Source organism: Pteropus vampyrus, unplaced genomic scaffold (genome assembly GCF_000151845.1).
Source record: "Pteropus vampyrus isolate Shadow unplaced genomic scaffold, Pvam_2.0 Scaffold818, whole genome shotgun sequence".
NCBI classification, from domain to species: domain Eukaryota; kingdom Metazoa; phylum Chordata; class Mammalia; order Chiroptera; family Pteropodidae; genus Pteropus; species Pteropus vampyrus.
Window position 1 is genome coordinate 980,221 of NW_011889599.1, and position 13,503 is coordinate 993,723.

The window sequence follows — 13,503 nt, forward strand, 5'->3', positions numbered from 1 at the left end:
AACTAATAGAATGAATCTCACATTCTTTTTGAATGTTATACACTCTTTAAATATCCCAAACTCAGATTATCTTAACAATGTCCTAAACTTAATACAAAAGTATTAATAGTCTAATTCGATTTCGTTCATCACGACTGCATAATTTTAAACACTATTTAATTTTAAACTCTCCCAGGGAGGTTTTTTTTTTTTTTTTTTTTTTAAGTCAAAACAAAATGAAAAAAGTTATCCACCAAGAGAACAGTTTTCCCACCTCAAAGGAGTTAAGGTCACCATCCTGAGCATGGTGGAAATACTAATAGAGATTTCTGACCAGGTCACAGGATTGGAGTTACACAGGCCAAGGATCTACCACAACTCTGCCTAAACCACTAAGGTTCACTCTGAGCAGTGTTTCTAGTTGCTCTCATGAAAGCAAGTCCACAGCCTTCAGGTTTTGGTTGTTTTCTCCTAGATCTAAGTTAAACCATGAAGTAATTTTTCCATTTGTTCAAATGGACCAAAGCTTGCGACTCTACTGAGATTTAGTGAAGTTCCCTCTCTTGCTTGACTGAATTCTGCAGTTTTTAGGAGATTTAAAACATTTGTATTGCCTTCTCACTCTTAATGTCTTATAGCAAAGTAATGTTAGAGATGTTAACTAACCACTGTGAACCTTAATTTTTTACATTATATTAATAATCATCGCATGATGTTATTGCAAAAATTAAGAAAAAGTTTCTCAAATGTGGACCATACTGCTTGGTAAATAAAATAAATAAAATAAATTAAGTTTCATCTTTTTAACATTTGTAATTCTCTATTTAATCTTATCATTTATCAATATTTAGACCTGGTAGATATAGATAATTGCAAGAAATATTTAAGAATGTGTTTTAAAAAATTTCACTCATTGTTACCTCAATATTATTTTCCATTATTATTTTGTCTTTTTTAGGAATTGTATTTAAAAAAAAAATGGAAAGAAATAATGCCTCAAACAATTTCTATGCTGTAAACACTGCTCATTTAAATGCAAATACAGTTCCCGGAAAACTTATAAAATTTAGTATGCTTTACCTTTGGTAAATCTCTCTCCTTTTACTGGCTTCTAGAGCTCCTTTTAATCGACTCTCAAAAAGCAAACTATTAACCTACAATAAATGGAGATTGTTTAAAATATCAATTGTAAAATACCATATAACCTTAGGAAATAAAACTCTAATCTTTTTTTCCCAATATTTTATGATGAACACTTTTAAACATACAGTAAAGTGGAAAAAAATTTACAGTGAACACCATATACCCACCAACTAGATTCCATCATTAACATTTTACTATACTTATTTGATCCATCGGTTCATCAGTCCATCTCATTTTTATATATTTCAAAGTAAACTGCAATCATCAATGCATTTCCTCCTAAATAATGCACCATGGGTATCACTAACTAGAGTTCAGATTTCCTGTAAAATTTACATACAGTAAAAATGTACAAATCTCAAGTATACATTTGCTGAGTTTTGGCAAACACATACACCTGTGTAACTCAAACCCCATCGTAGAAAAGTACCATTACACTGGAAAGTTCCCAGAAAGCATGGACTCTTTTCTGTAATCCTTTCACATAGCATGTTTTTGAGATACTTCATATTGTTGTGTTATCATTAGTTTATTCCTTCTTATTGCTTAGTATTCGTTTTATGAACATACCACGTTTTATTTATCCTTGTTCTTATAACTTGACTTAGTATTTTCCAAACACTACATTTAACTTTGCCAATGTATCCACAAAAGAGGCACATACTTTTGTTGGATTCTTCTCTATAAATGATGGAGAGAAAACAAAGTGAATGAAGAAAGAAAAATAAAGGTTCACTATCTTCTTTTCTACTCTTGCTATTTTGCATCTGCCTGAGTGGTTACAAAATTCTCATACCTGGTGACAATGAGTCATCACAGGCATGAGCTCTTGATCACCTGTCCCCTAGACACCAAGTTGGAAATCCGTTCTGTGTTTTGCTTCAGACATCCTCTGTGGAGATGGGGAGAAATTTGCTCACACTATCAAAGAGCCCTTTCAGGACATTCAGGGTACTAAAGGCTCCTCAGCCAGTTCTTCACCCTGAATAATCCACATTGAATAAACCTAATAGTTATTGTTTCATCTTTGTTTTAACAACAATATTTGTAGTTTACTTCTCACATTTAGCCAAAGTTTAGCTTAAGTCAATGTCTTGTCGAGTTTTTTATTTTATTTATACAGGGCATTTTGTTTCTGTTGCACTACTGTAATTCCAATGGAGTCACTTAAGAAATATTTATCCATCAAATTTTTGGTACTTTTTAAATGAGAGTCCAAAACTGGATAAAATATGAGCATTCAGTAAATCTTGTCTGCCAAAATTTAGAAAATATTTTATTTAGTGAAAACAACACTTAGAAATAGATTATATGAAAATTAAAAAGTAAAATTAGCAAAGTGAAGTAAGAATTTCAGAAAACAAATTAACAACCCACTAATTACTTCCTACTTTTTATTTCTTAAAGTAATTCACATTTGGTATTCAAAATTATGAAAATACCAAAAAGTATTAAAAGAAACATAACCATCAGCATGCTACCAGTGACCACTCTACCATGTTTCCTTTTTCTACATATATATATTTATTGAAATATTGTATATTCAATTGTTTTCTTCAACTGACATTTTATCACAAATATTCTCCCTAACACATTAAAATCTCTTTAACAAAATTTTAATCGCAGTGTTATAGCCTATCCTAAGTTATGTATCCATTCTTCATTACTGATCATTTAAGTTTTATCCAGTCTATTACTTTATAAGTAACACTGTGATGAACACTTTTATACATCAATATCTGTCCCATTTTTTTTTTTATTATTATTATGCATGGTAAACTGGAAATGTAATCACTCAGTTTAGGAGCATGAATATTTGCTACAAACTGCTATCCAGAAATGCTGTTAACTTATACCCTGGAGAGTGTACTAAGTGCCTATTTCATCACACTCTCCCCAGTACTGAGTATTATGGTTTTTAAAATGTCTGTGATATCTCATTTCCTTTGCAATTACTTATCTTTGAAGTTAACTTTTTTCATGTATGAGTTATTTGTATTTCTTTAGTTCAGTCCTTTGGCCTTACACATGAGGACTATTCTTCGTCTACTTTGCTTGAATTCACGTGAAGCAATAACAGCCTCCACTGGAGCAAGGCTGAAGAAAAAAGGGCCTGGAGAATAGAGAATAGTGTTGGCGTAGAGGTGGTTTGAAATGGTTACTGTTAAATTTAGGGTTGGGAGTAAAGTGGATTAAGGGAGGTGTTCCGGTTGAGACTGAGATGTTAGGGGGAGGGCTCAGTCGAAGGTCACGACTTCGGGTGGTTTGGCCCTCAGGGTCGGGTTGGGAGGATGAGGGGTCAGAACCCGGGTTTGGTAGGGGATACTGGGAATGGGAGCGTCATAGTAGGGAATGTCTGTGGGTCGGGCGGGCTTTCAAGATTCGGGTGCCCTGGTATCGCCCCACCAGCGCCCAGGCCGCGGCACAATCCAGGCCCGCGGGACAGCCGGACGATACCTGCTGCTTTAGCTCCTGGCCGCGGCGATGCAACGATTGCAGGGGATCACGCGGCCGCCGAACCAGCATCTCCTCACCTCCGCTCAGGGCGCGCGCCGGTCGCCAAGGAAACCACGGCGGCGGTCCCGGCAAGTGACGTCACTGGGTGACGCCATCAGCGCGCGCCCGTCTCGCAGCTCGACGCCGTGCGTGCGGGTGGGCGGAGTATGAGGTTTGTTCTGTGTGTGTACCTACTTCCTCCAGGGGGCGCGAGCTCTTAGCTTTCCTGCCCAAGTGGTTGTCTTTTCCTGGCTAACTGGGGTAGAGCTGGGGGAATGCTCAAGGCGTAGGAGACTGTGTCCCACGATACCGCAATATTGCTCCCACATGCCGGCTGGGGACTCGGTGTTATGGCATTGGTTTTCTGATGCCAGTTTTGCTAAACCGTAAGCTACACCATTTAAGCATCTTAAACTCTTAAATTTATTGCAAGGGTAGTTTTCCAATATGGCCTTCATGGGATACCCGGTGCTGTTGCATACTTTAATTTCAAAAGGTAGTTTTTAGTTCTTTGCCATTTGGAGTGTTGCTGAAGTTTCATTTCACCCCGGTTTTGCACGTTGTCCATACGGAATTCTGTGAGGATGGTGATTCTTTGTGTTCTACAGCAAGCCTGTGAGCAAGTAATTATGATACCCATTTTACACCTACTCTCAGAGAGATTTTACTAACACTTTCCCAAGTGGGACTGAATCTTTAAAATCCAACGTCCACTTTCCACTATTTGCGCTCACTTTTCAAGGGAACTACACTAACATATATTACATACGGGCCCAACTACCACACTATTTTGTACTTTTATCTTCAAGTATAATATAGAGAAAAGTGACAAGCGTCCACCTCACTGAATTTTCAAACTGAACACACCCCCACGTAACATCACCCAGATTAGGATACAGAACATTACCATCACCCTAGTACTCTTCTCCTTCTCCTAGTCTCTACCCACCTCCACTACCCCAAAAGTAAACACTAGCAATGTGTCCTGGCATCTTGTAGGGCTTTGCACTCCACATGTTCGTGAGATGCATCTGTACCATTAGTATGTATAGTTGTAGTTTGTTCATTGTGAGATTTCATTGTGTGATGTACTCTAATACACTCCTTCGTTCTACTGTTGTTGGGACACCTGAGTAGTTTCCAGTTTAAGGCTATTGCAAGTACTTAGGACCTATATGTACAAAGCTGAGCCACAGGGCATGTTTTATGTACAGCTTTAGTGGATACTGCCTATTTTCCCAAAGTTGTACTAATTTACTCTCTACCATCGGTGTATGTTGTGTTCTTCATGCCCTTGATACTTGGTACTGTCTTTTTGTGGCTCATGTCTTTATTTTGAATTAATTTCTCCATTACAGCTCATACTTAAAAGTTCACTTAAATACCACATAGTATTTCCATTAAAAACACCTGTAACAAATGAGAACGTGGTAAGTGCTGTAAAATATTTTTAAATGGATTAATAAATTAGTACTTCTAAGTTATCTTGTAAGAGGTAAGCAAAAAAATTGCACTAAAGACCATCTGTTTATGAAATCCTTATTTTAAATGTCTATAAATAGAAAATATTCTGTATCTGATTTGTAGGGATTCCCATATTTTAAGTGGAAAAATTAGTCATGAATATAGTTTAACTCTATGTTGGTAAAAAGAAAAATGAACCCCTACATATGTGTATATGTATGAGCAATGAAGAAGGATGACAAAAAGTTCATTACTCTTATTCACCTCAGGTGGAAAGATGACTTTGATTTTATACATTTTTTTTCTGCTTTTATGTTTATTAGTATTTGATGCTAAATTTACTCAGGCCATAAGTTTTTGTTTCTTCAGTTTCTTCTGGGATATCTTTTTCCTCTGCACAACCTTCTCTTCTGGTTTAGGAACAATCTGCTTTTTCAGTGAAGATCATCTCAATGTGGCAAGGAGAGCTCATGTGTGGGTTAATTTGCCCATGGGCTCTCTAAGTTCTGTGCTGCATCTTGGAAGCTTTGTTCACCTGGATGTGTTCAATGACCAGAGAATCTAGATCTAAACCCTTAAGTTCAGCATTACTCTCTGCATTTTTAAGCATGTGCAGCAAAAATTCAGCACTCTTTTTAGGCCACCAACGCTGTGTCCAGCCCCATTCCATTGTTTGGCCTGGGCGCATCTACCAACTCCACCATTGTAACAATAGAATGGCACACATTGCTTATGTAAAGTGACATCCTTCTGATACTTGGTGGCTTTTCAGATATGCATACCCTTGATGGCCTGGGCAGTTTCACAAGTGTTCTTAAAGTAAACATGAAGATTTGAACCTTTTGATTTGCATCATTTTGTGGGGTTTTCTGGGTCAAGTGAATAATGAACCATTTTCAGAGGTCACCTCAGGCCGCTTATGGGAAGAGCTGATTTTATACATTTTTGTACATATTCAGGGTTAAAAGCATTTATTCCTTGTGTCTTGGAACAGCATTAACATCAAATGGCAGGGTAGGGTGGGGAGGGGGTAAAACATGTATTTCAATATGTGAACAATTTGTCATTTCCAGGATACACGACTGGCATCATAACCCATCTTCCAGCCTCCTCACTGTCAATTTCAGCTAATTTGGAAAAAGTAACATCTCCATGTGAGATATTTTTAGGGAAACAAACAAACACATAAATAGGGCAAGGGGTATAGAGCTAGAGGAAAAATGGTGACAGAGGCAATGCCAAGGGGGAATTCCCCACCACAGAGCTGGGGACAAACAGCCACAGTGTAAAGAAGCAATAAGCAGAAAACAAGGGGAAGATTATGAGTGGCATGGTATGGCTGAAAACCATATAAAGACCTAGACGGGACTTAAGGGAAGCAGCAATTGCCCAAAAAGGCAGAGATGACAACATTGAGGTGAGACAGGAGAGGGAAACTGAATATGTCAGGGGCTGCACATAAGTAATGGGAAAGGAAACAACATTGGATAGACCAGGTCCACCAGTAACATGGCATATGAACAGGCAGAACTAGTCATAATAACCCGGATGTTCAACAGGGCATATACCAACACTGTCGGAGCACCATGTGCCTTAAAAAATCCTACCTTGTCCTAGAGAGCCTCAATGAGCAATGGTGACTAGTATACTTCAGCAAACTGCAGCCTGCATGGGACAGAGCTCTAAGAACCAGCAATTCAGTCTTTAATTACTGCATTCACAGAATGAACAAATGTTGGAAATAGCAATGCATAATGACCCCTGTAAAATGGGGAGGCAGGGGGAACCTCCTGTGGAAACAGCTTTTCTGATTTTTCTTAAGTTAACATGGTGCTACAATTAAATTTGCTACGACATGAAATTAATCTTTACAGAAATAAGCAAGAGCAGTGTTCTAGAAAACTCTCTTGCAAATCAAAAATAACCAGGGACTCGGTCACTTACTCTTGATTTTTAGATATAGTTGGGATCTATCACTAAGCTCTATTCAAGAGAGTTTCTCCTTCGCATGTATATTCCATAATGAAACAAACAAAATTTTTGCCAATGAAACTTTTGCTCTGTACTGGCAGTATGTTGTCGCTCTCAGAAGTGCAACTCTCACATAGATCATCCTTACCTCAGTTGTTTTTATAGCTTCTTGCTTTCCTGAACAGATCCAGTAAAATAACTGACCAAAATGACTCAATATGGTACCTGGCCCAACTCTACTTTGCAACTGTACCAAGGAAAAAGCATAGATTCCCTAAAAAAAAAGATAGCTGCTCAAAAATACCAATATATTAGTTTGAGAACCCAGATCTCTTAATGCAGTAAACTGCACGGCAGGAGTTTCCCAGCCTCTTCATTGCCAATTTTCATTTTAATAAAAAAAGTTCTAAGATGTTTAAAATATTTTTATTTTAAAAATAAAATTGATTTATAGAGTACAAGGTGAAATGATTTCTGTCCAGTGCTCTGTATCCATCTTCAACATGCTGTTGGCAACAGAAAAAAGAGGGAGAAAAAAATTAGAAATCATAATCATTAACTTTAAATTATCTTATTGTAGAGTTATACCATGAACTAGAAGATCTAGTGTTACAGGTAAGAAAACTGAGACCCTGAAAATTTGCACAGCTCTGATGAAAAGGCCAGGACTAGATGCAAGGCTCCTGACCCAGGCCACTGCTCTTTCCACTCCACTAGGCTACCAATAACCTAAGAATTCAGACTGGAGATTACAAAACAGGAATGCAAAGATGTACTATGGTGCTACCTAGAATATTATTGAAAAGAATGATAAGAGGGAAAAATGATGGCAGGAACACCTCCACAGTCCGTTCTTTTTTCCTTCGTTCTTTCCAGTATTTGCATTTTGAAGCTGAATACTGCCAACAGTGAGATATTGCACGTGGTAGGACGTTCCCATTAAATACATTGCAATGAACTGAACTACGACACCAAAGTGCAAGTTATTGGGGAAAACAAAACATCCTCCTCTTTTTTGGTGCCTGCGGGAGCAAGCCACCTTCTGTGAGCTGTCCAAAAATCCTCCTTGCCCCCAGACATCTGCCCAACGCCAAAGAGCCACTCTAAGTACTACTCACCTACACTCCGGGAGGAGCCTGGCTCGGCAGGCGGGCAGTGTGAGGCGAGCCCGGCTCAGGCTAGAGGCCCCGTGTGGGCAAGAAAGGGGGCCACGCAGGGGCCATCTGGGGCCGAAAGCAAGGGGCTCAAGCCAGGTCCAGCTTTTTCTGCGTCACCGCCAGTTTGTCCTGAAGTCTCCGCTTTCTCCAGTCCAGGTAGCGCCTCCGCAGCCGGTTTGCCTGCCAACCCACGAGCACTCCTGAGGCGAAGGCCAACAGCATTGACAGCTGTAGCTTCCTCTCGGACACATCCGCCATCACAGTCACCAGGCTTGCAGTATGGCCTGCGGCGCGGCGGCGGGGTCAAAAGGCGCAGGCGCTTTTGGAGTAGGCGGGACGGGGGGTTTGGGGGCGGGGCGTGCCCAGAGCCGCCTACTGCTGCGAAGGCAGGGTCAAAAGGAACACGCGGTCAGGGAGGAAGCTGAGAAGGCTCTGCCCCTTGAGTGTGGACTGGATCTGTGACGTGCTAGGATGTCACTCCAGTGATCAGTTTTATGTTACATAAAACTTCTTAAAAGACTGAAGACTACTTTTGGCTTGGTGAAGCAAGCATGCATGTTGGAGAAGCTCAAATAGCAAAGAACTACCCCTGGCCTCTAGAAATGGTGGCATCCTCCAGCCAACAGCTAGCAAAAAGCTGGAGCCCTCCTTTCTACAACCACAAAGAAATTAACTGCCTACAACAGGAATAAGCTTGGAAGCAGAGTCTTCCCCAGGCTCCAGGTGAGAACCCAGCTGGGCTGATGCTAGACAGTAGCCTTGTGAGACTCTGCTAGATGACCCGTGTGCCTGGACTCCTGACCTTAGGAAGCTGAGATTGCTATAGTTGTGTGTTGTGTTAATCTTGCTAACCAGCAATAAAATACTAATAAAGGGTGTGTGTGTTGAAATTTTTCTACACTCTCCACCAAAGGACTCTCTTCTCTTGGTGCAGGGCTTAGTCTCCACCCCGCCAACTTGGGGAAATTTGTCCTGCATCATTAAGGGCCGCATGGTGTTCCTGGCCTCACTTCTTCTTACCCTATAACTTGTAACTGCACACAAACTTCATTTCTTTAATATAGTTTTTCTTTCCTCTGATTCAAGCTGGTTTTGCCCAGATAATGGCATTATGACTCACATTTTTTTTTCTGTGCTTTTCCTTTGTCTGCCTGTTCCTTTAATCATTAAGCTTTAGGACATAAGATTAACCAAGCCTCAGGTCTACAATCATGAGGACAGTAGGTTTTGGTTGGACTTTAGAATAAGGATAACATCTTGGCTTTAGATGTATTTCAGCCCCAGGCCCTTTGAGGCAAAACTACAACCCCACTGGCCAAGGAACCAGGTCACAGGACCAGAAAGGATGGTGCCATGGCTGATTCCAGAACTGAACACAATGATTAATTACCTCATCTCCTTTTAATTGTCCAATCAGTAGCACCCATGACACCAAGTCCCTTAGTTTCCATGATAACTGATTATTTCTCTATATAATCTGTGCTTCTGAGATACTCGAGGACCAGGCCTATGAGCACTAGCTGACCTGTGTTTCTAGGACTTGCAACTCTCTGAAAATAAACACTTATTGTATCTAGCCCAATTCATGTGTCGGTTTTTTGGCTGAGGCAGGAAGCACAAGCCCTGGACTTGTTTGTCCTCCAGTTTCAATATCACCCCAATAAATTTTAAAAAGAAAAAGAATCAAGCAATGAAAGGGAGACCCACACGTGAAGCCTGAGCCCTTAGATTGGGGGCCTGACCAATATGTGTGTGTATTTCAGGCAAAACCTGATTTAGTAGGGAGATAATAAAGACAATATTGGGTCCAATGTGAATTCGCCTCCGCCACGCTTAGTGATCATTTATTCAGCATTCATTGAGTGCTGCAGTAGGCAGTGGGAATGCAGAGGTGAATAAAGCACAACCTCTACCCTCAGACAGCATAATGTAGAGTGAAGACATAGAAAAAAATGATTACAACACACCGACGAATTGGTGTTTGTAAAGTGTGTAGCTTAGATTTTTAAAAAGAAAAAGCCCTCAGAAACATTTTTTCTCTCATACTCCATCATCTTGTACTCTATTGTCTTGTTCTCTTTTCAGTAATGGCCAAAATTACACTTCTTCTCCCCACTTTTCACTTTATTGCCACTGCTGGGTCCAAGCTGCTATCACCTCTTAGCGGATTTACTGCAATAGCCGCATCATATGTCTGTGCTTCTCTTATCTGTTCACCACATTCTGTTCTTAATACAGCAGCCAGAGTAAGACTTTGAAATCAGAACTTGGGCCATTCAGCACCTCTGCTCAAACTCTGCAGTGCCCAAAGCCCCTGTATGGTCCATAGCGCTCTGTAAGATCAGTTTACCTTATCCCTTACCTCTCACTGGCCTGCTTACTGTTTTGTTTGTTTTTCTGTTCACCGTTTCTTAGGCTCACCAAGCATAGTGCTACCTAAAAATATTCGCACATGCAGTCCCCCTGCCTGGAATACTCCTCGCCCACGAACATGCATGATTAACTTCCTCACCTCCTTTAGGTGTTTGTCAGCTGTCAATGAAGCCTACCTGGCTACTTTAAAATCACAAAACAAACCAACCCACACTTTCTGGCACTCCTGATCTCCATTTTCCTGCTTTATTCCTCTCCTCCATAACACTGAACTGCCTTCCATGTGCTGTAGGATTTACTTACTCATTACTCATATTGTTTATTACCTGTCACCCGCTATCACATAAACTACTCGAAGCAGAGATTTTTGTCTCAGTTGTATACTGGTGAATCATAAGTGCTGACAGCAGGGGCTGACACACAACACTCAGTAAAAGTTTGGTGTTGATGATAGCAGGCAGTGGGCAGGAAAGGTGTCTGAGTGGGTGGCTGAACTAGCTCTTGAAAGATAAGTTGGATGATTGGAAGAAACTAAATTTTCCTGGGTCTCAGTTTCCTCATTTGTAATATACAGAGTTTGATATGGTTCTATAGCTCTTAAGACATTTTTAAAGCCAGTTTGGCAGCCTGAGGTTGTGTACAGTAAGTCCTCAATGTTGTTGATATGTTCTACAACTTTAAGTGAAATGAAGTATGGTAAAATGAATTTTACCACAGGCTAATTGATATAAATGAGTTAAGTTCCTATGGCTTTTCATCAATGTTAAAACAACGATGTTGAATGAAACAACATTATTTGAGGACCTGCTGTTAGGTCCTGTTGAGGACCTTCGAGTAACACCGGGGCTACTGGTGTTATTGCAAATTTGAACCTTGCTTGAAATTCTTGCCTCATCACTAAATGGTCTTTGGCTAAAAATAAGCCAGATCATGTACACTGGAGCCTTAAATATGAGAACACCTTAGGAACACAGAGCTGGCAGAGATCATAGAAATGCCCTTACTTTAGCGGGAGGAAATTCTGACCAGCGGGGAGAAAGCTTTTGGGGAGGAGGGAGAAGTGTAAGATTTAAAATCCCTCTTAAAGAGCCACTGTGTCCCTAGCTTGAAAGTTTGCATTTTTTTCCCTCACTGCTGGGTCCATTTTTTTCCCCCACTGCTGGGTGCATTGCTTTAATGGGACATTTTAGTAGACTTGATAATGGTCAACTCGCTTTGAGGTGATGATTAACAGGCTGAATAGTCATGTGTAATGAGTGAATTCATTACAAGTGTTTTTTGAGTGAAACGTTAACTGTCACTGTTTAGTTTGCTGTCTGAAGTGCTTGCCAAGGGAAAAGATGTTACCATTTACAGTATTAGACTTTTACTGGTTGTAAGTTCATTTAAAGCATGTAAACGAATTGGTATTCTCTGCAGCTCCAGGACTCTAAGCAACAGAGCAGTCATTTTACATTCTACAGCCCCCATAAAAGGTGTAGCTTTGCTATGATTAAAACGGAGCATTCGCCTCAATAGGTCCTTGAATTTTGCCTCTGAAAAACTCTTGCTGGGCCTGTGCCCACCCTGTGAGTCTTTAACTGCCAGAGCCTTTGTTTCCCAGCCTGTTCCCCTGTGCTATTGGAAGTAGGAAGAGAAGTCTCTGTGTGGTTGGGTATTGTGCTGAACTCACTCACTTGCCCCCACAGTACACACACTGAGAGGTTGGCATTAGGCGTAGTGGCAAGCAGTACCAAATAAATGTGTCTGGTTTTGTGATCCAAGTATGAATCATTTTCTCTCAGTGTGCAGGCAAGAATGCAGGGAACGCTGTGGGGAAAGATGAGCCCTGATCCTTCTCTTTGACAGGATCCATAAAACACTTCTTCAGGTTAGCTCCTCCAGTCTGTAATTCTGGAGGCATGCACAATAGAATGGCCTCCTATAACTCTTTCAGGAAGAATGGGAAAATTATCAGGGTAAGACACCTGCCAGTCTCCTCATAATTCTGAAGTAAGTAGCCATCTATAATTCATTCATTATTTCAACAAGTATGGGTGTGTCCTCCAATATCCAAAGGTAGAGCATTCCCATGAAACTTTGTTAGCCAACCCGGTGGAAAGCAGAGAAGTGATTACCATTAATTTCTATGGGAGAATTTTTGAGCATTCCTAGACCCAAAATTCAGTGCAGGCACAATGGCTTTAATTTGTTCATCATGATCAAAATGCTTAGTTACACCCAGTTTTATAATAAGTGTAACACCCTCACTTGCTCTCAGGCTTCTCTGATACCTTAGTACACATCTTGATAACAGATGTACAGAGTCAATGGAGATAAAGCCCAAATTCTCCCAGACACAGTCAGAGTCCTGGGGCTGTATGCTGAGATGCTGAGAGGGAAGAAACTAGGCAGGGCCACTTTTGCTGCTTGAGTGCCACTGCCTTCATAACAGTTGCTGCAAAACAGATGGTGAACTCTATTTTCACTTTCCTCTTTTTTTGGTAAAAGCAAAAGATCTCAGATTTCTTTTGGTTAGCAAGAACAGGTACTGATGTAGGTCTTTCACCAACTTCAGTTTTTCTGTATGCTTGGTTATCATACATGAACTAGTTTTGTTCTTATTCGGTTAGACACCTACTCTGGATACAGAGTAGTCTTCCCTTCCCACAGTGTTTCTGGTAACTACCATCTATAGACTCAAGGAGTCCCTTATCCACCATCATGGTGTTCCACTCAACGTGTTTTCTGATCAAGGGACTCACTGCACAGGAGTCAAGTGTGCCAATGGGCTCATGCTCATGAATTTGCTGGTCTTTCCCTGTTCCCCATCCTGAAGCAGCTGATAGAACAGAAGAAAGGGCTTGTAAGTCAGTTGAAGCACCACCTAGGTTGTGATACCTTGGATGATTGAGATAATGTCCCCAGGAGGCTGCTTTAG

The 13,503-nt window shown here is 40.5% G+C and overlaps 2 protein-coding genes and 1 pseudogene across 14 annotated transcripts in view; all 3 read right to left on the bottom strand.

Annotated features, from left to right (window-relative positions):
- Nucleotides 1-3,721, bottom strand: part of NPHP1 (nephrocystin 1) — a 79,180-nt gene extending 75,459 nt beyond the window's left edge. For 6 of the 13 annotated variants that reach the window (XM_023526338.1, XM_011385894.2, XM_011385893.2 and 3 more), the window contains exons 1-2: nucleotides 3,580-3,721; nucleotides 1,060-1,133 (exon numbers count right to left, since the gene is read on the bottom strand). In XM_023526338.1, coding sequence (XP_023382106.1) covers nucleotides 1,060-1,133; nucleotides 3,580-3,648 — 143 coding nt within the window. In that variant the 5' untranslated portion in view covers nucleotides 3,649-3,721. Of the gene's footprint in view, nucleotides 1-1,059; nucleotides 1,134-1,692; nucleotides 1,804-1,918; nucleotides 2,015-3,148; nucleotides 3,236-3,579 lie in introns of those variants that run through there. The other 7 variants (XM_023526337.1, XM_023526342.1, XM_023526343.1 and 4 more) reach the window with 7 other exon arrangements.
- A 621-nt stretch (nucleotides 3,722-4,342) lies between these two features.
- LOC111734146 lies at nucleotides 4,343-7,349 on the bottom strand (annotated as a pseudogene).
- A 114-nt stretch (nucleotides 7,350-7,463) lies between these two features.
- LOC105309703 (uncharacterized protein LINC00116 homolog) lies at nucleotides 7,464-8,607 on the bottom strand (the record flags this gene model as incomplete). The annotated part of the gene is given in 3 exon segments (XM_023526334.1): nucleotides 7,464-7,559; nucleotides 8,172-8,477; nucleotides 8,479-8,607. Coding segments are annotated over 2 exon segments (309 nt in total), but the record flags the coding sequence as incomplete, so codon positions are not given.
- Nucleotides 8,608-13,503: the final 4,896 nt, after the last annotated feature.